The 26,790-nt window shown below is 27.9% G+C and overlaps 1 protein-coding gene across 1 annotated transcript in view; it reads left to right on the forward strand.

Annotated features, from left to right (window-relative positions):
- Nucleotides 1-26,790, forward strand: part of LOC107447116 (snake venom metalloproteinase-disintegrin-like mocarhagin) — an 83,198-nt gene that overhangs the window by 28,475 nt on the left and 27,933 nt on the right. Inside the window, exons 8-18 of the mRNA XM_071186926.1 lie at nucleotides 2,855-2,910; nucleotides 4,198-4,257; nucleotides 5,478-5,546; nucleotides 5,684-5,847; nucleotides 6,796-6,877; nucleotides 10,454-10,567; nucleotides 11,870-11,964; nucleotides 12,309-12,389; nucleotides 20,153-20,252; nucleotides 22,278-22,343; nucleotides 24,399-24,494. Coding sequence (XP_071043027.1) covers nucleotides 2,855-2,910; nucleotides 4,198-4,257; nucleotides 5,478-5,546; nucleotides 5,684-5,847; nucleotides 6,796-6,877; nucleotides 10,454-10,567; nucleotides 11,870-11,964; nucleotides 12,309-12,389; nucleotides 20,153-20,252; nucleotides 22,278-22,343; nucleotides 24,399-24,494 — 983 coding nt within the window. The remainder of the gene's footprint in view (nucleotides 1-2,854; nucleotides 2,911-4,197; nucleotides 4,258-5,477; nucleotides 5,547-5,683; nucleotides 5,848-6,795; nucleotides 6,878-10,453; nucleotides 10,568-11,869; nucleotides 11,965-12,308; nucleotides 12,390-20,152; nucleotides 20,253-22,277; nucleotides 22,344-24,398; nucleotides 24,495-26,790) is intronic.

A 26,790-nucleotide genomic window follows, 5' to 3' on the forward strand; every position in this document is an offset into this window, starting at 1 on the left:
ATACAATCCGAATAAACAATCCGAATAACTATATTTTAATAATATTAAGTAGAATTTTTTTTTTCAAAAATTTTCAGATTTAACTTCCTATAGAATTTCAGTACTTAAAAACTAGAAATTTTTTTAAGAAAGGAAAGAAATATAATTAAATATTTAGAACTTATTTTCGAAGATTCTCGAAGTACTCATACAAACGAGGTGCACCTCTTTGTTGCAACAAAATGATGGTTACATTAAAAACATGCCATCATGGTAATTTTAAAAACATGTTGATTTATAATCTTCTCCTTTTATAAACGAAATTCATGACTAATTTTGAAACTTGGTAGAACGATATTTCCTCAATTTTTAGATAGAACGCAGCAAGCAATACAATTCTGTCCGCTTTCGCCTTTTTTTAAAAATGATTTTTCAGATCACCAATTATTTATGTAACACCTGGTATAAATTGGGAATGAGTATTATTTTGCTAAGTATTATTTACAAAAGAATTGAACTGTATAGGTACAATGTATAATGTATACATACCTGCCAACAATCACTCTTTTCGGGAATGGATTTTCCAAGTGGTAGTAAAATAATTACCGAAAAACTATCTTCCTCAAAGATATATTTATATTTTAATCAGGTTGAAATTCGCTATCGTAACGAATAATATGCTTTTATATATTTGTTGTAATTATTTATATGTAGTGGTGGTCAAACTGATTTAAAATTATTATTATAATTCAAAAAGTTTACTGAAATAACATGAATTTCGCTAGCACTTTAAATATGAAAATAAAATCTTCCGGGAAAACCGGAAGAGTTGGCAGCTATGTATATATATAACGTCCACATATATAATACAATACAATATATATAATAACTTCCTTTTATTGTCGTTAATTTTTTAGATAATTTTAAACTTCTCTCCCTGAATATCCTCTCTCCCCCCTTAAAATTTTTTATTCATTTATTTTTTTATTTTTTTTAAAAAAATGTAGCGAAAGAATGGACAAAGTAGTTCCACTACTCATCGTTATTAAATGCAATTATTATAATTAAGTTATGACAATTCTGTCCAGATATCAGTGTAAGGTTGGTTTTAATGTCAGCAATAACCTTTATCACAAAGTCCAGCAAGGTTTATAAACAATTAGCAAGTATACCATAAACAATTAGCAAGCTTGAAACAATGTTAAATTTAACTATGCTAGTTTAGGTGCATTGTGGTTCGCATTAAGCTTGTATAAACAACCCTTTTATTGAATTTGCCTTTACAAAACAAGGCTAAGAAATATTTAAATCGAAGATGAATCATCATTCACAAATCAATAAAAGAAAGTGCTTTCTACCTGAGAGATTCACCATCTTGAAGTTTATTTTAGATTTTATAACCATCAATGAAGCAGGATATACTTGCGCAGGCTTTTATATACTTTCTTAACACTTTAAAAAATAAGGTTGGCCTGATCATTGTGTTTTCAACGCAAACAAAATGCTGCATTTGAGAACCTAGAGAAAGCTAGAATGAAAAAAGGCAAAAACAAAGTTTGCAACAAAAGAGAAAATAATTGTACCTTTTTTTTGAAAAGTTACGTTTTTTTCATACCATTATTCAATCTTTACGGAAACAAGCTTTGTATACTAAGATTTCTACTAAGTTCAAAAAAGAATTAATTTGTCAACCTTTCTAAGCCAACTTAAATGAAAATGCAACATTTGCTATAAGGTTGCCTTTCTATACAACTAAAAGGATTTTTAATGTGTAAGTGAGGATTATTTAGTAAAAGATGATTTAAAAGGTGATGATTAAAAAACTCTTTGATAGCTTTTTCCAACAATCAATCATATTATGGCTTCTTTAATGCCAAGTTTTTAAAATGAATAGTTAAATTAAAATTGTTTTTTTTTCTTCTGGTTAAAATATTAATTTTCTACCCGTAATATGTAGAGTTTTAATTTGTAAGTAAAGATTATGTGTAAGTAAATATTAATGTGTAAGTAAACATTAATGAGTAAAAGATGAATTTGAAAGGTGATTATTAAAAGCATCTTTGATAGATTTTTTTAGCTATCAAACATGTTATGGCTTTTTTAATGCAGACTTTTTAAAAGTGATTAGTTAAATTAAAATTGATTTTTTTTTTCTTTTCTTTCCCTGGTTTAAATATTAAATGCTGACCTTTATGGTGCGTATTTTTAATGTGTGATCGAGGATTAATATTTAGAGACGATTTGAAACGTCATTATTAAAAACACCTTAAATTTTTTTCATCCAGCAATCAATGATGTTATGGCTGCTTTAATCCCGATTCTTTAAAAGTAATTTGTTTGATTTCAGTTGCGCCTTCGTTTTTCCTGGTTTAAATATCAATTTTCGACTTATAATGTGTATATTTTTAAATGTAAGAGTGGATGATGATTATTAAAAACACGTTAAAAGTTTTATTTAAGCAATCAAGCATGTTATGGCGTTTTTAGTCACATCTTTTTAAAAGAAATTCGTTTGATATCAATTGCGTGTTTCTTTTTCCTGGTTTAGATATTAATTTTTGACCTCTCTTTGTGTATATTTTTTATTACACTTTCATCAAAGATTCCGAAATTGTATATATGAAATCAAATCTAAAACGCTTTGATACAATGTTTCAAGTGTATTATTGTATCAAGTATATTGTCTATACATTGTTACAAATGTATCAATGCATTAGATCGCCCGTATATAGTTGATAACAAATTTAACAACCAGAACTAGATCTGAATTTCATTTATGTATAATTTTCATTTAACTTTAAATATTTTTTGTGTGATAATCAAAAGGAATCATTCATGAGTTATTCGGTAATTATTTAACATATTTTTTTTGTAGATAATACAGAGATAGTAGAAAGTCTGGCGGAGAACATGCTACACGTACAACCAAATGTGAGGAGAACATATATTATTTAGCTAAGTAATTAAATCATTTGGTTCTACAAAATAACATTCATTTAAGTTACTTTTATATAGGATGATAAGTAAGTAATGAAAATTGGAAAAATCATTTTTTTTAATATTTACTAAAAAATGCACGTTGAAATAATTTAAAATTGTTTATTTGAAATTGTTTTGATTTTAGAATTGCATTGTAATTATTAGAAACATTCGCTAAGTTTTTTTTTGTTATAGAATGTAAACATTTTCCAAAACGCTTTTAAACTTCAATTTTGTGTCAATGGCATAGGTACTCTAACTACATTTTTCGTAGCTCCTTCGCCAAACAAAATAAAAGTCCTCAGTTTAAGTACCTGGTACTTGAAAAACTACATATGCCCTCTCACCGTGACGAATTAACTGTGCTTTATAACGGACAAATAACTAAAATATTTCAAAAGTTATCAAACTTTTTTTTTGAAAATTGCAAATTTAGCGATATTTTTCTTCCTAGATTAAAACTAATAACTTTTAGTCGTTTTTTGCAATTTTTTTTATTAGTCCAGACAATATAGCATTGTAGTGAGTTTTTAAATCTTAAAAAATTAGACCACAAACGCATTTTCTTTTCTCAAAACTGTGGCTTTTCTCAATATTGACGTTGTGCGCCATCTTCAGAATAAACATAGAGGGTGCTGGTTAAAGATATTGTAAATTTGGACCAATTGTCTCAAACTCACAACAGTTAATAGCAAAAACGCATTATTTCATGCGACTACATAGCCTTTGAAAAACAGCCTTAAAGGTTGAAATTGGTTATCCTTGTTGGTGTGCCTTTGGATTCAAATGAGTGTATTTTACTCTTTGAAAAATTTGGTTCAATTTGAACCATAGCGTTTTGATGTTGAGCAATAAACCATATTTTCCGTTCAAAATCAGCCGTGGTCGTGTAATCAAGTTAAAGAAATAATACCCAGTTACATTTTAGCAAATTTTATCGATATTATGATTCGGCAAGCAATAATTTTCTAAAAGTGTAGGTATTTAGGAGAACTAAAGGTTCTAAACCACAAGAACCATGTGAAGGCCATTTATGTACAATCTCAAACCATTCTGACATACTTAATCCATGGGTTGTTCTAATATCCTTAGAATCATATTTCACCAAATAAAAATATTTATTTTCAACTTTTTAATTACTTGACGTTCATCCTATTTATACGATTAAATTAATTAAAAGAAATCTTCTTTTGTATAAAATCATTAATTAATCTCGTTTTTATTGCTTAATTTCCTTAGGAGGACGTTGCATTGAGGGAAAAGTTTATTGAAGTTGCTCTAGTTCTAGATCAATCCTTGGTATGTATTACAAGTGCATTTTTTCCGATAGTCTGAAACTTTTTAAACTAAGAGGTTTGTAAAATCTTCTAGTAAAGTATAATGTAGCCTTTACTGACTCAGCCTTAATTGGCGTGATTAGAAATCATCTCTTCGCCTCCAGAAAGCCACGAAAGTTTTTTTTCAACATGCTTTTAACTTTCTAACTGCTTGTGCTATAATAATGAAAGATGTATGTTGCAATAGTAAAGTGATTATGCATTACTTAATGAAGCCGCCAACAGCCCCAAGTAGTAAAAAACTGATGAATTATTATTTTTATTTTGAAACTGATGTGAGAAAAGGGGAAAAATGAACTATAAAGTTGTTGCGCATCATAAATTTAGTTTGGATAGATATGTCGTAAACATTATGATGCTATTAATATAATTCTTAAAGCACGTATTTCTTTTTCACCGTTACCCTCTCAAAAATAATGAATCGATCTTAGAAAGAAAAAAAAACTACTTATCATAAGATGCCTTTATTTATTCTTTGTTCAATGACAGAAAAATGTAGACTGAAAAAGTTATCTTAAGTAGATAAATGATTTCAAAATTTATTTTAAGAAAAAAATTAGGATTAAAGAAATAAATAAATAAAATAAATAAAAAATCAGTTTTTTTTTATTAGTTGAAGCATTTTTCGATAGATGGCTCTGAAATTAGTAAAATTCTAAATCAAAGAAAAACAATTGAAAATAGCCTGATAAAATTTTAAAATCTCTTTGTAAATGAAAATTACGTAATAATATTTTCAAAATGTCCCTATCAGCCACACGTGATACTAATCGGAAGACGAAATTTGTATACATCAAAGTTCAACATAGAAACGGCCGAAATAGCTGGCAGTGCCCTCTGTCATAAAATTTTGGAACTAAAGCCAATAACTCTGGAAGGGAAAATTTATCCCCTGTCACAAGAATTTGCTGCAAGTTTTCTTTTTCCTTTTTTGCTTTTAATTTTCCATTTTTACTAATATAAATTTTTAAAACTGTTAGTAAAGTGTCTGAACCTTGCAACAAGTTTGAATAAAAGATGTTTTATGAGTTACAAATATCTGAATTTTTTCTGAGTAAATATGTATATTATTAATAAAAACAATAGATTATTGAAAAATCACCAAGTCAAGCATCAAATATAAATTTTTTCTCAGCATTATGTCTACTAGTTGTACATAACTATTATTTTTGTTATTTGCAGATCGAAAAATATTCTTCCATTCAAGAGGCTATAACCACATCCATTGAAATGATCAACTATGCAGACATGGTAATTGAGTTCGTATTTTCATGTAGTAGATGAAAATTTCCATTCGTGGAATTAAGTAGCCTTCTTGTGGTATTCGTTTAAATATATTTATGAGGAATAATTAATCAATATTGTTTTTTCTTTCTTTCTTTTTTTAGATTTTCAAGCCATTGAACACATCTCTAAGTCTGGTTTACGGCGAACTGTGGGCAAAAAACCGAATAGAAATAACGAATAATATCTCAAGTACTTTGAAAAACTTTAAAGAGTATGCAGCTCAGCGAATGAGTCGATTTTCGATAGATACGGCTCATCTCCTATCGTAAGATTTTTTTTCTAATATTTTGTATAATAGATGTTTTCACGAATATAAAAAATGTTCTAAAAGTATTTTTTTATGAATATTAATCAGATTCCGATTAAATGAAAAAATAAATGATGAAAAATAGATTTAGGCTTAGAAAATGAAGAAAATTCTACATTTAAAAAAAAATATTTGCTATTAAAAATATCCTTTAAGGATTTATTTAAAGTAGTAGAGACCAATAGGATTTCTCTTTTTTTTCACAGAGGAAAAAAATTTTTATTAAAATAAAACTAAAATGTATTTTAGTTGTTATTTTTAAGATACTTCAACATATGGGCATTAATGAAAACTCTTGATGTTTGGTCGTTATTAAGAGATACACCAAACTTTTAAATTATGATAATCTAAACCAAAATGGTAATCTTAAAAAAGTTTTTAATGAATATATTGGAAGGATAAATGCATTTCTAAAGTGCAGTGAATAAATTTAATAATATTGGTAAGAGTTTGCAAACATTTCTTTTTTTCCACATTTCATTGCGCTTTATTGAAATCTATATGACGAAAGGTGATATTTAACGAACTGTTTCTTCATATTAAAGCAATTTTGATACTATGGTAATTAAAATGTAAATGATTATATGATGGGATATTATCTAATGAAAGCGAAACAAATTTCTGGACAGACCTCAATAAAAATTGTTATATATTAATAACGTTTATCTTTTTTTCCTCTTTACCAGGTCTTTAAGAGCTTTGTGTAAAGATTATAAGGCTGAAACACGAAAAATATACATTTAAGTCAGTAATTAGTGAACACTTTGTAAATATATAAGAATTATATCATTTGTAAGCAATATGATGCTGTTTATGATATCCATTATGGGATATTGCATTCTTACAATAATATATCATGTATGAATGCAATATCACGTTCATATGATGTATTATTTTATGTTTCAGAGGAAGCGATTTTAATGATGAGCAAAATGGCATCGCTTTCTTGGATAGTGTCTGCACAGCTAATGGAGTTAGTTTAACTAAAGTAACTGTTTCTTTATGCATTATTTGGTTATTTATTATTTGTTTTCGATTATTAATTATTTATTAAATTGACTATATTTATTTTTTTATGGTTTTTTATTACCATTTTGTTGTTATGCTTTGATTTTAAACAACAGCTTTGATAAAACCAAAGGAGCTCAAGCAATCTATTCTTAACAATAAAGAAAAATTACTATTGAATTCAACAATAAGTAGATTGTGAACAATAATAGCATTAAAATGAACTTGTTCTAAGATTTTTGTAAAAAAAATTTTTTTTTAGTAATAGTTGTTCATTTATATTTCAAATATATTATTAAAGGACAAAAAAATGAAGGAATTTTAATTTTAACATATATTTAGGCATATATTTATAACATATATTAAATAAACATATATTTAGGCTTATATTCATGAAATGAATATCATGAATTTCATCATGAATTTCAGCAATTTAGAACAAACTAGCATCAAATTTTATTTAGACTTTCTTCTCCAAAAACAAATGAAAAACAATTCAAAAGCAGCGTTAGCTCAACTTTAACGTATCCAAACAATCGAAAACAGCGCAAATGCTACATAGTTTGTGCTTTAAATACTTATCCCTCATATTATAAACTTCTTGATGACAATTTATTTAAATTGCATAAGGATGGAAGCATAAATACTCAAAACTTATCAACTTCATATTACCAATCTATTTAAACTACGTGAATAAGGGAACATAAATAGAGAAGTAAGAAAGATAATACACGAATAAGGGAGTAAAATAAAATAAATCCCCTGACAATTTATTTTTCTAACAAGCTTAGTAACTAAAATGCATCCTATCATCAAACTAGTAACCCAGCTCTATACGTATTAATTGGTATCGGGAATACATAAGCTGATATGAAACATACATTCGTAATTATTCGATTTTATCTAGAACATTTCTACGACATTAAGTGATGCTTGAAAACGAACATTATCATCGGGGGGAAGCAATTCATAATGAACGAGAAAATATCTCATTCGTTCGGAAATCAAGCATCTAGCACTTCGTAGCATTTTATTTATCTTCTTCTATAGAATATTTTTTTTACTCATTAGGGAAAGTTAAAGATTCTTTATTCTTCCATTCAATGCATGTTTCATTTGATATAATGACGGACCAAAATTTTTATCTGGGTTCATTAGTGTATGAACGCGTCCTTCTTATGATGTCAAAATGCAGTTGCTAATATAATTAAGTTATTGAATACTTGGAGTGTACAATTTTGAAACAAGAGATAGATATTTTGTTTGCTAAAATTGTAAAGGTAAATTTAAAAAAGAAGAGTATTTTAAATATTAGGTTTAGAAAAATATATTAAAATAAGACAAATATATTCAAAGCTGATAAATATTCTAAAACATTTATCATATTCTAATATATTTCTTACATCATCCAGACTCTAACATTTTCATATTTTTCTAATATATTTATAATTTCTAATAAATCTGCATTTTTGTAATATATATATCTAATTCAAATTTTAATATATTTTTCTCGGAAATCCAGCATCTAGCACTTCGCAGCATTTTATTTATTTTCTTCTATAGAATATTTTTTTTTATTCATTAGGGAAAGTTAAAGATTCTTTATTCTTCCATTCAATGCATGTTTCATTTGATATAATGACGGACCAAAATTTTTATCTCGGTTCATTAGTGTATGAACGCGTCCTTCTTATGATGTCAAAACGCAGTTGCTAATATAATTAAGTTATTGAATATTTGGAGTGTACAATTTTGAAACATGAGATTGATGTTTTGTTTGCTAAAATTGTAAGGGTAAATTTAAAAAAGGAGCGTATTTTAAATGTTAGGTTTAAAAAAATATATTAAAATAAGACAAATATGTTCAAATCAGATAAATATTCTAAAACATTTATCATATTCTAATATATTTCTTACATCATCAGACTCTAACATTTTCATATTTTTCTAATATATTTATAATTTCTAATAAATTTGTATTTTTGTAATATATTTATCTAATTCAAATTTTAATATATTTTTCTCAGAAATCAAGCATCTAGCACTTCGCAGCATTTTATTTATCTTCTTCTATAGAATACTTTTTTTTACTCATTAGGAAAAGTTAAAGATTCCTTATTCTTCCATTCAATGCATGTTTCATTTGATATAATGACGGACCAAAATTTTTATCTCGGTTCATTAGTGTATGAACGCGTCCTTCTTATGATGTCAAAACGCAGTTGCTAATATAATTAAGTTATTGAATATTTGGAGTGTACAATTTTGAAACATGAGATTGATGTTTTGTTTGCTAAAATTGTAAGGGTAAATTTAAAAAAGGAGCGTATTTTAAATGTTAGGTTTAAAAAAATATATTAAAATAAGACAAATATGTTCAAATCAGATAAATATTCTAAAACATTTATCATATTCTAATATATTTCTTACATCATCAGACTCTAACATTTTCATATTTTTCTAATGTATATATAATTTCTAATAAATCTGTATTTTTGTAATATATTTATCGAATTCAAATTTTAATATATTTTTCACATTATCAAATTTTAATAAAATATAAATTCTGATAATGTAAGAAATATATTAAAATAAGTTAATTATATAAGAAAAATATAACTATATTCGAAAAATATAAATATATTAGAAAAATATAAATATATTTGTCTGAGGACGTAAAAAATATATTAGTATATATTCGATTTTATCAAGAACACTATTAGGACATTAAACGAACATTACGACTGCGATACGAACTACGACTTTGAAACGAACAATATTATCGGGGGAAGCTATTCATAATGAACTAGAAAATATTTCATTCGTTCGGAAATCAAGCACCTAGCACTTCGTAGCATTTTACTTATCTTTTTCTATAGAATATTTTTTACTAATTAGAGAAAGTTAAACATACTGTTCAATTGAATGCATATTATTATCTATTCCGGTTAGAAAATCTTTCACATTTTAATGGTAAAACTGATAGCTGGATTCATTAATGGCTTGCAGTGCCATCTGTGAGCAAAGTTTGTAACTAAATTTCAAAATTTCTGTATAAACTATTAGTAGCTTTCACTTTAAGCATATTGCAAGTTTTCCTTCTTTATCGTCCTTAGTTTCTGATACTTTTAATTTTGAAATAAGTCAGGTTTTTGCTGAAACGCCCCGTAAAAAATCTGAATTATTACTATGTACTTTGCTTAGTCATAATATAGAATGCCTAAGCAGTCTGAGAAATAATAATCAATTCGATTTTGCAAATCAATTTCAGTCATTCTATACAATAATTAGGCATTTTATAGACTCCCATGCACACCTTTAGCACTTTGATGAGTTAAGCTCCCTGTAATTATTGCACAATAATATCATAGGTGCTTAGGTAATATATATATTATATATANGAGAGAGAGAGAGAGAGAGAGAGAGAGAGAGAGAGAGAGAGAGAGAGAGAGAGAGAGAGAGAGAGAGAGAGAGAGGGAGAGAGATTAAATTCGATACAAATTTTAGCTCTTAAACTATTCGACAACCGGTAATACTATATTTTTGTATTTTATAGGTGAATAACATTTTTCTTCCCTATATATCTGCAAACATTCTTGCTCATTTAATAGGACACAATCTAGGAATGAAACACGACCATAAACGTAAGTGGCGACATCTTTTTTATATCGTAAAAGCAATTTTTATATTTTTTCATTTTATGGTTTAGTGATAAAATGTGGCTAGTTTTAAAATGTTTCATTTTTAGGTGTACACATTATAATGATAAATTCGTAATAGGAAAAAAAGCTTTATATGTGAATAAAATTTTATTAAATTCATTTTTATCAGCTTGCTGTCCGACTTCTGCTCACAGTTTTATCTTAAAATGTCAACTCTAAAAGAGCTCAGACGGTAACAGCACGCCATTTTTTTTAAATCTATAAAGCAATTTTAATTTATTTGGAAAGTATTTAATTTTTATAAGTTTTCAAGATATGAATACTACTGTAAATGTGTAAAAATTTATACTTTTCAAAATAGGTTTTTTGATTACATAATGGACAAATATACCGGGATTTTTTTAATTATTGCACCTTGAATATAACTTTAGAATCCTCAATAAAAATGAAGACAAATAATGTACTCCGTAGCTAAGTATTCGTATCTAAATGTATTTAGTATCTAAGTGGAGCAAAATGACAAACGTAACCAACACTAAACGAATCATTTTACGTTTGAACAAAACCTCTTTGATTGCGGAAGAATATTATTTTAGAATAATATCATGAACATTATATATAAGATGTATATAGAAATGATATTGGGGGAAACATTACGATGTAATGCGAACTTAAAATGTCTTTTTAGTCAGGATATTTATTCAATTTATCAAAAACTGTGAACTCAGTTTCTTATGTAATGGAAGTGATATTGGTAATAACTTATTTGTTAAATTTCTAATGAAAAAAAGTTATTTTTTATTTATTTATTTATTTTCTCGTCGTTGTAGAACGACATTTTAATCGGGAAAACACACACTCGGGTTGAAATAAATGGCATAGTTGTAACCAAAAATATAGAAAGGAAAAAAATAATGGTCTTAATAAAAACCTGGTAGTCGAGGGAGACAAATCAAGGCAGAATACATTTCTATGCATAGTGCAGGAGTTGAGCAAAACCGAGGTAATTTACTATAGATTTGGAACTATTTAAATTTGCAAAGACTTATTTTATTATTCTACTTGCCTGTTGACTTTGATTAAATGCGTTTTTTTGTTTATTGTGACTTCTAATTTTATTCAAGATGATTTTGACTATTCTTACTTTCAAATTTCCATAATTTAATTTGATTTCTTTGATTTACCGGATTACTTTATATTTCCCAGGTTTAGTTTCTGTGTTTTTAATTATTCAGAAATATTTCTAACAGTGGAAAATTTAGTTTAAGAGTTCTTTATCATTAAGAACATGCTTTTGATGATATATTCAGTGTGCCATTATTATGGAGAAGGGATTCTGGGTGCCAATTTATGTTGGTGATGGATATTCAGGTGGGGTTGGAGTTTGTATTCGTATAGTGGACTAGTTGAAGATATTGACAAACTGAAGATGATGACGAAATCAGGAGATGATGAAAATAGAAGGGTGATGAAAATTAACAGTTGAACCGGATCATATTTAATAAAAAGCTTTTATTTATTATATATTTGCAGAGCTCGAGTTACAATATATAAAAATCATTTCATAAGAATTTCAGTTGAATAAGTTTTGCATAGTAAGATTAATATAAGGACAGGCCGTGGGAGACGAATCCCCCACAACCTGCCTAGTCAAAAGCCAAATTAAAAAGTACATGTAAATTGTTCCCAGCGGACACAGAAGCATTGGTAGGAGATCCAAAATTGGCGGTCTATTAAAATATTACATAGCCAAAACAAAGCCAACCAGCCTATCAATATTGGGTTTAAAATAATACCTTGGCGATCACGANTTATGGCTAATAATGTACCGTAAGTATTATCAAGATATATTAAAATGAATTGAAAAATTTATGTACATTTAATAAACTGGCGAATTCATAAGCATCTCATTTTAGTGCATCAGCATGCTTAATGTGCCAATGTGTATTTGAACATATTTATCATTATTAAGTGGGAAAAAAACATATTGAGAATAATGAATTCCATAATTCATTAAAAAATTAAGATTCGAAAATTTAGAACTTTGAGAACTTATAATGGTGAATGCATTTGCAGCACGTTGTATCATATTGATATTCAAATTTATACCACCCTAATGTGAAGCCCCCTTTCAATGAGCTATTAAAGTATTTATGCATTTTATTAGTTTTAAGGTTCAGTTTTCATCAGTTTAGTTTATCAGTTTATGTATCTTATCAGTTTTATGTATTTTATCAGCAAAAAGGGGAGCATACAAATCAAAAAGAGACACTTTTGGTATTAAAAATTAAAAATATTTTGTTATTTTGCTATACTAGTGCAAAAGTGTTTCTAATAACAGTCAATTAAATCTATATGAACTGATCAAATTTGATTAACTTATAGTACAAGGAAAGTGAAAATTAGTAACATCTGCTCGTGTTTTATTATCACTCGAACTAATCAATACTTTTTAATTATTATTCAATTTTGCAATAAATTAAATGATACGCTTTGCATTGTTTTTAAAATGTAAAGAATTTATCATTTTTTTGTATAAATATTTTACGTACAAAAAATTAAAAAAAAACACAAACGAGATGTTATTTATCCTTTAATATTATAGTGAAATAAAATATTATTTTATATGATTATTAATGTTAAACATTTATAGTGAAATAAGAGCGTAATATATATAAATGTAATATTCATAATTAATATTCATTACATTTCAAGAACACTGTCCGATTATTACCTGGGTTTCACCCCGGGTATCACCTTGGTTAAGCCCATCCAGCTTCCTATTGATAGGTACTTGCTTGCCCGAGAAGTAAAAGTTGTTGGTGCTCGACGCTGACTACATGCTGTTGATCACTAAATCGAGAAGCCTTTATCTTCATGACTTTGTGACCTACAAAGGGCTGTTAAGGGAAAGCTTTACTTCATTTCCCAAAGCGGTGTTAGAGTTTTCTTTCTAAAATTCCAGTAAAACCACCGGCTGCAGACTGTCTATCCATTTAGCTGTAAGGTTTACAGTGTGGAACACTTCTTTACCTTTACGGTTTTGAAACTGACTACTTCTTGTATAGTTAAAAAAACTGCAAACCCGTAACTATAAGTTTTTTGAAGTTATACTTCTTATGCGACTTCCAACAAGGTTGCGTTAAACGTTTAACGCTACATTTTTATTGGCCGGGAAATCGCGTGGTAGGATCCAGTTTTCCCTCATTCATTTCCATATTGTTTTGGTTCTCACTAGCATAAAAGTATTTTTCTTCTATAAATATTTTTTTAGTTTGTTTTGATACACATATAATTTAATAGGGTAGTATTTTTTATTTTCAAATTTAGTTGATAACAAATGTAAAATATGAGTGAAAACAATCCCACGGACAATGCGACAGATTTATAAGGTTATGTCAAGGTACGTCTCTTGTGAATATCAATTGATTGTTAGGTTTTCTCTTCTGAAATTACATTATGACGCATTCACATACATTATTATTAAAAATACATTTTCCAGGGCGAGGCGATGAGGCAAACACAAGCAATTCCACTGGTTCAAGAGGTCCACGAGGGAAAAATGCACAATATTACAGTGATTACAGAGCACGGAAGCGAGCGGAGCAGGAAAAAGAATAGAACTAGTGATCCTTCTACGACTGCTGATTCTTCTACAATTAACGTCGCAAACTTCTTCCGCGCGGAGGGACTCCACGCGCTATCTTTTTTCTTTTCTTTTTTTTTTTTTTACTATTTACGGCTAGCATTGTTTTAAACTAATAAAAATGAAATTCTTATGGACATTGAAATTAGGTTGTGTTAGGCTTTACGTAAGGTAATGGACACAGGAATTATGTTGTGGCTGAGATGTGTATTGTCACACTGTAAAATGTGGCTTAATTAGTTTATCTGGTTGTGCCATCTATCGTGAGAGATGTGATATATTAGACTTATTTTGTGTTAATCAGCTCCCTCTTTCCGGTGCTGCCATCTATGCGTAAATAAAAGTTTCGTATTCCTATAGTCCAGCGTCACCAATTGAGGTGTGCTACACATTGGAAATTCTTCAAGTGTTGAAGGAGTGGGAGACATATTTTGGTTTCAATGCTGGGATTCGAACCCCATTTCAGCCCTTCACGAGATTGACAGGCAAGCCGTGTTGGGTAAATTATATTCCTAGGATATACCAGAACTAAGTGAATTAATAAGGTGGTTAGTTAACCGTATTAAGTGGAAACAAGTAATAAGCGTTTTCACATTAAACAGATTGAATATTTTTTTTACGGTTATTTGACTGTTTTGGTTGAATATAGTAAAATAACAATTAAATAAATAATTATTTAGCCATTTTTTCGAGAAGTTTCCAGCAATGTATACGATGAAATGTTGACTAATAAAATATATACATAGGATCTGTTCATAAGCTCCTTTAATACACTTAAATGTTTGGATTTGAAACAAATTTAATCATTTTTAAATCTATCTCTGAACCAATAAGCTGAATAAATTGATCTGAAATCGAGAAGCGACTACATGATTTCTCGTTTATAAATTTGCTTCTCATGCCACGCTATAGCGAAAAACGAAAAATAGAGTTGCATTGTTTATTTTGCCCAAGGGTTCTACAGTTGATGGACTTCTATTTCCATTTTCAAATAAAAAATCATAAAAAGGAATTCCTTACATCAAGATTCATGAAATTATTTTTCGCCCAGAAGCTTTTTAGAAAGTGAAAATAATTTTTTTAAAAAAGCGATGGCATTAGGCGTATTACCTTTCCAATATCTTATTTCATGTTACCTTCAAAGAAACTTTGATAAACTGTCGAAGGATACCACATTTTCATTATATTCCTAATTGCATACAAAGAAGTGATAGGCTATTTTAAAAACACCATAATTTAATACAAAAATTTGTAGTCAACAAAAAAAATCTTGACACTATTAAATACATCTGTAAATTTTCATGGTTGTTTTGTTGTTCCATTGGTTTTTCGATCAATGTTTTTTATTTTATTGGTTTTCGTTCCATTTTTTTTATTTCATTGTTTTTAATAGGTAAATAGATTTCATTTCCTATTTGAATAGTTTTTAAATCATTTAAACCATTGCTAAACTCTAGTCAATTTTTTGACTGAATTTAAATTTCTTTAAAAATTAGTCGTTGTTTTAAAAATATTATGAATTTTTAAGTTTGACTAGTTGATATTTTTGACATTTATTTCCTTTTCTTTAATTGAGAAAAACAGTTAGGGATATTCTTAAAATACATTAAATTTAAATATATGTTATAGTTAAACACGAATGGGAATTTATACGGCTTTTGGCGTACCGACTGAGGAAACACTTTTGAATTTTAAAAAAAATATTAATTTTAAAAGTTTAACTGAATGCATTACAGAATAACTATGGTAAAATAGAATTCATTGAAAATATTAATTATTTTAATTATCAATTGTTTTAAAAAATAATAATTATTGATTCCTTTAATTCAAGTATTCAATTTGTCAAAATTAATGTGTCATATTGTTATGTAATACTAAAATTTAAAAAAAAACGTTCAATTGCTGAAAATTTGATTTTAGTTTAAAAACTTCTAATCTATTCAAACAAAATGGTTCATTCTCATAGAATTTTCAAACATAATCAATCCATTTCAGATTAAAACAATGTTAAGGAACCTAAAGAAAAAAAAAACACTTTTTTAGATATAAAGAAAAACATCAAAAATATTGTGATAACCCGAAACTAAATTTATAATTTTCCACAGTCACTTTTCCCAAAATACTGTTTTTTAAAGCAATTTAGTAGACATTGATTATATAATATNGCTTGCAGATTAGGAGAAGTAAATAAAACTTACTGATTTTCTTTGTTTTTCTCCTTTTCATTTTTATTTATAGTGCTATATATATATATATATGCATGTGTGTGCATTTTCTTTTTCCTATTTTGCCTCATATTTAATGAAATTATTTCAACTGCTGAAAATGCAAGTAATAAAAGATATGCATGTTAAACTGTCAAAACAATTAGTTTGAAAGGAAACCAAGCATAGTTAAAGTGTAGGAATTTTTTAAAATTATAATCGTAAAGAGCTTTTTTTTTAAGTTATGAAAATTCTTTTAATTTAAGTTGTCTAAAACTATTTGCTAATAAAATAACGGTATTTTCTTATCATAAAATTATAATTTGGGAAAAACTTTGCGGCATATTATTGATATTTTGCATTATTACTATATTTTAATAAGATTAAAAACTATTTCATGTTTTGTTAAACCTTAAATTAATAATATTTAATTAGTGCTATAAACTATTAATTTTTAACTTATTACTTTTATATATTTATAATTCATATTTATAGAAATTTAACTTGAAAATACTAAAGAAATTTTTAATTGGAAAGAGGTGAACTTATAAATGGGTGGGAGTAATTTTTTGTGGCAATATTAAATTTAATTCAAAACAAGGTTTTAAAAATTACAATTACTAAAAATTTTATTNTTTTTTTTTTTTTTTTTTTTTTTTTTTTTTTTTTTTTTTTTTTTTTTTTTTTTTTTAGTGTGCAAATCAGGCAAGATTGGGTGTCTGACATTTATGACTTAATTGAAAATTTCAGGATATGTTCCTTATGTAAATGACTATAAAATTTGAATATCACTTTAAAAATGACCTTAAAGTATCAAATTAATTTAAAACCTGAACAACCTTCAAGGTCATTAACCTATTGACGTAGAGGAGGCACCGATGATGACTTTTTTGAAGCTCTAATTACAAGCAAAAATATTTTTTTAAAAATAAAAAACAGTCAAAAAGTTTTTTAGATTATTAAAATTATATTTGCACTAATGTATAAGATCCAAAAAATGTAGTTTGAATTTTTTTACTCGTATTCAAAAATTTATCAATAATTGATTTTTTCAAATTAAAGAAATTTCAATGATGAACAACTGTTTCTCTTAAATCTAAATAACTGCAAATAAGTTCAAATTTGAAAAAATTATTGTTTGGAACTGGGTCATGTTTGGAAGATTTTTTAACACAGAAAAAGACAATGGTTTCCTGCTATATTTCATAACTATCAATTATTAAAATGCTAAACATAATATTTTTGATTTATTTTGAGCTAATTTAATACTAAGTGATGAAAGTAGTATGAAAAATAAGTTTAAAAAAATTTTGCACCTAAGCGTTAACTAACGTTGACAAAACTTTGGTATGAAAGAACCTTGCACAATATAGAAATCGGTCATCAGTAAAATTGACTAAAATTTTATAATGTTGTAGTTCATTCCATGCTGAATAAAGTCATCTTTGGGCACGATGTTGAAAACTGGCTGATTTTTGCGATATAAAATTTTTAAAATCGCACTGGAGGATAGTTTGGCCACTTTTTCACTGTTATGAATTGCTATATCTTCATATTTTGAATTGAGCGAAATTAAAAGGCCGGGATAGAATGGTTGGCAGGGTTCTGAAATTACGTTCATGAGAACGGAAATTCAAATCCAGCCGGCCGAAGACTCCTCGTGTAGTAAAATTGACTGCTGCATGTTAAATCTGTCGGGTCACAAAGTCCTCAATCCTCCCGTAACAAACTATACCTCTGGTGGTATTGAATTTGGAATTGATCGTTTTCTAGTTAAGATCAAAATTACAATCTGTGGATGAATGAATGGATGCATGAATGGGTTCGCCTTATAAACGAGTGTGACGTAAGTGTGCGGCAAAAGTTGAATTCTTGGCCGTAGATGGCCCCCCAGGAAGACAAGAACAATCGGACCTCTCGTCTTAATACATACTACAACAACGACAAACTTAAAACAAAGCGACCACCAGTGCAATTTAAACTTTTATCACTCTGAAATTAGCCATTTTTAAGCTTCGTGCCCACGATGACAACATAATAAAATTTCAGTCAATTTGACCAAAACCCATTTTTCATAAGATTTGTACAGGGGGCTTTGTTAAAAATATTTATAATTACTAATTCGATACTGATACAAAATCAATTTACAAATCTATGGTTACTGATTCAAGTTTTATACAATAAACTTTGAGGCCCGAGCCTAAGTAATTGAATACAGAAATAGTTATAAGAAAGCCGTAGATTGTTTTAAGAAATGTGATTTAGGCTCAATATGAATATCTGAAGTTAATATCCTCGTCAGAGGTGAGCTTTAGTCTCTAGGAGAGGGTTTCCCAAACTTAGGACTTTTGTGTACCCTTTCTAAATTTTTCGTAACGGTGTGTACCATTTATAAAAAAATGAATGTATTTTTTACTATAAAAAATTGCACAAAAGTCACAACTGACTGTTGACACCACTATTTATTAATTGTTATTTCAGCAAAAAATAGCCAATTAAAAAATACGAAAAATTCATGGGTAGTTTGGTTTTTAAATAAAAATTTTTGAAATTTTCGTTTGTTGTAAGATATTTCGCTTAAGAATGTGTACCCCCGCTAAATTGTTACCGTACCCCTGGGGGTACGCGTACCACACTTTGGGAAACACTGCTCTAGGGGGATCTCTAGGCAAATGGAACAAAATATACTCTTTGCTATTTAGGCAAGCTACACAATGTTTCCCATGTAATATTTTGCGTTAAGGAGGGGAAAAAAACTCACTCAAATTGATTATATAGTATAGTTAAGAAGTTATATATTGGATTTATTCATATAAAAACAGAGAAAATTTTGATTCTTACATATTTATGCATCTGACATTGCTATCTAGGTAAGTAAGGTATTGATTTCAATGTATTTAAGCAATAGATAGGAACACAGCTCATAAACAATTTGAAAGTCATAAAAGATTTGAGTATAAAATACAGTTGTGTGCTTTTCGTACTTACCTGATTAAAACCTTTAAACTGTTAGTGAACTGTGCATGAAGTAATTTGCAAAGAAATACATTCATATACAAATATTTAAAATGAAAATGAAAATAAAAGAACTTTTACTGACCTCGCTTGAGATGCAAGTATATCAAGCCCTTAATATGAAGTAATTATACGTAGAAAACAAAAGAAAATCACAGAAAACATATAGGAATTAATAAAAAAATTGTGTAAAAAAAGGAAAGAAGAAATTAAAGACAACTAGTATAAACTTCAAAAAAATATTTAGCAAAAATTTGATTATATAACTAAAATAAATGCAATTTTTTCACTTAAGAATACATGATTTTAACAGTTTTTTTTACTAATATTTATTTGCTCAGTAAAAATAAGAAAAAGAAATATTTCCAATAAGTTTTATATACTTTAGTTCTTAGTATTTTTCATACATCTTCATTAAAATGGAAACAAAGACGCGACGAAAAAAAAATTATATAAAGGGACACATTGTCAAATCGAAATTTCCATTTATTGGACTTCAAAATAATTTTCTTAACTTTTGTATTAAAGTACTAATTCACAACATAAATTTTCGCAGAAAATTTAATTCAATCCAATAGCAATTAACTGAAAAAAAAATTTTCTAAAAATACTCCTAAATATTTCTGCGAAAGGGAGAAAAGAAACTAAAAATAGATAATTAATCTTTGAAGTGTATATATAGCTCTTGATACACTAGCAAAAAAAAGCTAAAATTATTCTATTTTTAGGCATTACGAGTCAATACTTTTCTCTGATTGCAGTATAAGAGATTATTTCCAGACACTTAACAAGGGATTTGGTGCTTGTCTATTCAATATGCCTACGCTGGTAAAAGTTTTTTTAAATTTTTTTTTAACAAATTGCTTAATTGTTTTATTAACATTTCTATTTTTAATCAGACATTGCATTTTAGTTTCAATTTATCATTGATTTTGGTTTAGCTTGACATTTTAAAAACAAATCATTATCATAATTACATAAGTAAGAAGTGGCCTTTCTAACAAAGTAGTACTAAATATTAATATTTAATAAGAATTAATTTTAAACAAACTGCATTTCTTTACAGGGAAGCGCTTCGTGGTTTTTGAATAACCAACAAATCTTTAAGTTTCGTTCTTAATAAAGTTAACTATATAATAACTACATAAATGTATAAAGTTGGACTATATGAAGTTGGCTATATTATAATAATAATAATAAATCAATTAGTAAAAACAATAATAAAAATAACAATAATTATAAATAAATAAATTAGTAAAATAATAATTATAATGATATTAATAACTAATAAAAAACCGATGATAATGAAATAATAATAACTTAAAATTAATAAAACAATAATAATAATGACAATTAAAATAACTAGAATAGCAGCAACTATATTATTTAGCAATAATTAAGTAATATGCGAGGTGTTCTATTATTACCCCCGCCAATATATATTTCTGAAAAATTTCGCCAAAAGAGGAGTACAAAAAATGTGCTTGTTAGAGGTCACAAATTGATTAGATATAAATGCGTTATCGAAATCTCTTGAATCACTAGTGAGGAAGGCAGATTGAAGATTGTCAAATCCAGTATGATTTCCTTGTGTACCTTGGAGTTATTTCTAATAATTTATTGTTGAGTCGAAATAAAGTTGTTTTTTATGTTTCCAGTTCCGCCTTCCTCAGTAGCGATTCATTAAGGTTTGTAGACAGTTATGATTATTTTTCGCTTAAGTAATCATTTGCAACCTTTAAAGTGTGCTCTTTTTTATTTTACGTTTGATAGGCATTCTAAACATCGATACTGAAGACGATGATTTAAAATTGTCCTTTAAATTTTATGCATAGTAATGAGGTCGTTCACCCAAAAATTTCCATATTTGATGTACAGTGTGTGAAATTAAAGACGAAACACTTTAATATTATTTGATCTAATTAATTGGATTGTTAACGAGAACTTTCGGTCTTTTACAATAACTCCTAGAAGAGAGAAGATCTCAGCATAGATCAATTTATAAGTCCGACATAGCGAGCATCAATTGTGCAATAGAGAAGGATGAAGAAAGATGTTATTACGTTCGGGCTACTAAGTTGAGTAATGAGAGGAAATACGAAAGATATCATTACGTTTGGACTACTAAAGGATCAAATTTCGAATTTATGGCAACCCGTGCTGAGGTCTTCTCTCTTCTAGGAGGTATTACTTTTCTCCTGCCTAAACTATTGGGGCAATACATTCCAGAATGTCTTTACCTATCATATTTTAAGGGTTAAGAATACAAATTTATCTGAGAAATACTTGTTTATTCAGAGTAAGAATGTTTTTGTCCTTGTTCCTTTACTTAAAGTATCGTTTGCATAAATATTTTAGCGTGCTTATTGCATCCATAGAATAATTAAATCCATTCGATAAGATTTAATAATGAAAATTTGCAAATCATTTAACCGTTCAATTTTTATTAAAAAAAATGTTTGACTCAAAAATGCTGCTGTATTCAGTGCACGCTAGAAATTTTAAATCAAATTTGTTATCATTTTCGTCTGTAACTTCATGATCGGCATAACTCGCCATTTATGGTATGAAAAATTAAAGAAGAGATACACGTCTTTTTACTGGAGAGGGTTAAGATTGCATCTCATAAGCCTCAAATTCAATCAGTAAATCGATAGCTGTTCTGTTCTTGACGATGCACAGTGCATAGATTGGAAATAAAACTGCCCTTTTTGTATATCTTATAAATCTTTGCCACAATAATTAATAAAATTTTATATTAATGTTCATACTTATGAATTTTGTTGTTCTTTTCACTATCTTGTTGCCGCCATGTTTTCCCCATCATTTTGAACTCTTGTACACATTGCTTAGAGAAAAGCTGTTTGCGGAAATGGTATAGTGGAGGAATCAGAAGAATGCGACTGTGGAACTATGGAGGTAATCATTTTTATAAACACAATTATTAGTTATCAACCTCATATACTATTAAACGTTAATTATTACGTTTGTTTGAATAATTTGAGATAACTATTATATTTCCTCTTTTTAAATCCTCCACTTATTTCAACTGGTATACTCTATAACAAAAAAATCGACGCACCAAGAAGCAATCATCCGATTGCTTTGAAATTTCGTATGCATGAAGTTTTTGAACAGATATGGCTGGAATGATGCCGACTGGGGACGTATAGTTTTTAGCGACGAATCCCGCTTCCAACTGTGTCCTGATGATCATCGAAGACTTGTTTGGAGACGCACAGGACAGAGGGGGGATCCTGCCTTCACTATTGCACGNAAGGATCAAATTTCGAATTTATGGCAACCCGTGCTGAGGTCTTCTCTCTTCTAGGAGGTATTACTTTTCTCCTGCCTAAACTATTGGGGCAATACATTCCAGAATGTCTTTACCTATCATATTTTAAGGGTTAAGAATACAAATTTATCTGAGAAATACTTGTTTATTCAGAGTAAGAATGTTTTTGTTCTTGTTCCTTTACTTAAAGTATCGTTTGCATAAATATTTTAGCGTGCTTATTGCATCCCTAGAATAATTAAATCCATTCGACAAGATTTAATAATGAAAATTTGCAAATCATTTAAACGTTCAATTTTTATTTAAAAAAAATGTTTGACTCAAAAACGCTGCTGTATTCAGTGCACGCTAGAAATTTTAAACCAAATTTGTTATCATTTTCGTCTGTAACTTCATCTGTAACTCGCCATTTATGGTATGAAAAATTAAAGAAGAGCTGAACACGTCTTTTTACTGGAAAGGGTTAAGATTGCATCTCATGAGCCTCAAAATCAATCAGTAAATCAAAAGTTATTAAGATGTTACGTTTTTGACGTTGCACAGTGCATAGATTGGAAATAAAATGTACAGGGTGTTCTTAAAACACTGCCCTTTTTGTATATCTTATAAATCTTTGCCACAATAATTAATGAAATTTTATATTAATGCTTATACTTATGAATTTTGTTGTTCTTTTCACTCTTTTGTTGCATCCATGTTTTCCCCATCATTTGGAACTCTTGTACTCATTGCTTAGAGAAAAGCTGTTTGCGGAAATGGTATAGTGGAGGAATCAGAAGAATGCGACTGCGGAACTATGGAGGTAATCATTTTTATAAACACAATTATTAGTCATCAACTTCATATACTATTAAACGTTAATTAATATGTTTGTTTGAATAATTGGAGATATCTATTATTTTGCATTTGTTTACGTCAGCAACTGTTCTTTCCAATCGATTTAGAGTAATCCAAGCCCGTCAAGCTTCAATTCTTTTAAGTAACACATTCTACATTCTTTCACAAATATTTTAATTTTTTCACTATATATTTCTTAATACAAAGACAGACACGATGTCTTGTAGAACATATACCAGAGGCATCCTCCTTGACATATACAAGCTAATTGTGCATCGAAGTTGCCAGGTACGCAAAACAAAAATATATCACTGTTACAATAAAATTTAAAAACAAATAATAAATCTAAGTTAAATAAATGACGCGGGCTAGAAAGAATGATGTTTCAGCAATTTCGATGTGCAATACGGCGATTTAATTACCTTCACGCTAATTAACGTTCTAACTTAAATGAGAAACTTAGTTTAACTCATGCCATTTTGCTTATGAACGATCAGATGTCGCTGACATCAGAGGTCACATGTGGGGGTATTTGTGATCCTCTTTTTGTTCTTGAAGTGCAAGTACCCAATTGATTTCAATTTCAATTTGATTAAACCTACATCATCATAAACATATCAAATTTATTTCAAATTGTTTCGAAAAAACTTCAAATATTTATTGTTGATGCTACTAACACTAACAACTTAATTTTTTAAGAATATTGAAATGAGTCTTAGAAAGTTTGAGATTTAGAAATGTCCTTTTGTATTAAATTGTAATTACTTTCAGAATCTTTTTTTTCCTTCAAAAAACCAAGAAATTTTAAAAAATAAGTAATTTAAATTTTTTTTAAATTGCAGGAATGTATGAAATTGGATCCTTGCTGTGATCCGGCAACGTGCAAATTAATTATGCATGCGGAATGTTCTGTGGGTCCTTGCTGCAAAAATTGTAAAGTATGTAATTCTTGACGTACTATATAATTGATTATGTATTTAAAAAATTAAATTAAATTTTAAATTTTTATTAAAATAAAATAATAATTAAATATTTTAAAATACTTTTAATCATCCTCAGATAATCTAAATAGAAATGCCTGGTTTGTTACATTATTGTTTGTTACATTCCCCAAATTCTCATTCTCACCAAGGAACCATTCTTACAAAATAATTTATTCTCAACAAGTTTCAAAATGAGTTAGAATGTTTTTCAACGGATAGCACTGCGAAGTAAGAAAAGCTCTAGAGCTATATTTTCTGATGAATTCCTGCTAAAACATTTCCGGCGTCTGTTGATCTTCTTTTCAGATTACACCATGTTATTTCAGTAAATGTTTCAAAGATTTCCTTAGTTGGGGGCTCCATCTATTGATAAAGATTGTAAGCAAATTTGAAACTTGGTGAGAAAAATATCTCATACTCTTAGCAGTACATGGGAAATTATACGTTCATATTTCTTTTTTATTTATTTACTTCATTTTTTTAAATTTATTTATTTTAGTTTTTCAAATTGCCTGTCGCGTTTGACACACCGGAATGTAGTGTTAGATTCTTGTAAATTCATTCATTGTAAATCTATTTCATTCTTGTAAACCTTGTAGTGTCCAAACAAATTATGGAAAAGAGTCAAAATAATTTTTACTGTTTCATAACATAATGTTATATTACAATATAGGAAACTCTAAATTTATAGTCCGAAATGTATCTTTCTAAAGAGAAAATATCTAGTTCGATATCTTGTGCTATGTCTTTAGCGCAAATCCTGCAAGCCGATAGAAATAGCTCAAACTATTATAAAAATGTCTCTTTTTTTAATATATATTTTCGGACCCAAATATATCTTCCATAATTTGTAAAATTCAAAGCAACATTTTTGGCAAGCTGAACGCGTCTGCCTGAATTTTTAAAAAAATTTTCTTTTTAAAAATTTATATACTTTTTGATACAATAAAATACTGATATATAATTTGAATTTTTGCATTGAGGAAACATCACTGTAATATTGTAAAATATTAATATAATATTAGTGATAATAAGAGTTATTGTTAAGTTAATTTATAGATAATTTTATAAATAAGAGTAAGGAATTTATTTTTACATTATTTCAGATGTTTTGAACTAGATAAAAAGTAAATTATTCTAACAGCTATGAAAAATGCATTTAAATTTTGTTAGTTTAAATTGAGAATGCAACATCAGTTAAGAACAGTAAGAACAGTTGGAAATTACCATAGTTGAATTTTCGTAAGTACAGAATCAAAAACAAATTTTAAATTTTCACATTTAATTAGTTTAAATTGAGAATGTAACATGAAGTTAATAGCAGTAAAAAATAGAAACAGCTAAAAATTTCCACAGCTAAATTTTTGTAAGTACCCCCCCCCCTAAAAAAAGAAATTCAATTAAACAAAAGGAATAAAATTTTCTTTTCAATAGATACAACAATAGAATAAAATTTTCTTTTCATTTAACTACATGTTTTTGAAAATAACAAAGTTATATTTTAGAAATGCTTAAAGCTGATAAATATCTATTGTTAAAAAACAAACTCCTGAATGTGTACTTGATCACACTTTTTGCATGGTAACGAAAAGTTATAGTATAATATGTTGTAATTAATAATGTTACCATCATCATTATCATTATATATTTATACAGCATAATGATTTATTCTTAGAGTTTATAAATATTTTCTTAATATATGATTGATCGTAATCAAGTGCATTTCCGTGAAACCGTGGTTTTGGTCATAAAACTTGTAAAATCATTGTTTGCTACCGATAGTTAAGGAATATGATTATGTTAAAACAATTAACTCGATAAACTATTTTTGCCACTTAATTATAAATATCAGTGTATAATGTAATTTCAGGACCAAGGGTACGTTCTACACGATCTGTTATGGCTTCAACTACTTTCCGATGTTTTATTCTAAATGTTTCCCAATTGTCAAGTGTTGCAATTTCTTGAAAATATTCAACCATGTAGTTTATAGCAATTCTCCTCAGGGCAAAATCGCGATACTTTTCAGTTACAGCAAATATATTGAATACAATATTTTTATCTAGAAGTTTTGGCAGTATGTCTTTTGAACGATCCGTTAATTCTTTGTCTATGCCTAGACGTAGTTAGTCGAGTGATTCTTCAATTTCTGTAAAATTTTCCACCATGTACTGTAAGGCGGCTTCTCTCAAATCAGAATCTTGCTGCTTTTGTGCTAGGATATACATGTCACACACATTATTACTCGTTA

This window comes from Parasteatoda tepidariorum, chromosome 10, assembly GCF_043381705.1.
Source record: "Parasteatoda tepidariorum isolate YZ-2023 chromosome 10, CAS_Ptep_4.0, whole genome shotgun sequence".
NCBI classification, from domain to species: domain Eukaryota; kingdom Metazoa; phylum Arthropoda; class Arachnida; order Araneae; family Theridiidae; genus Parasteatoda; species Parasteatoda tepidariorum.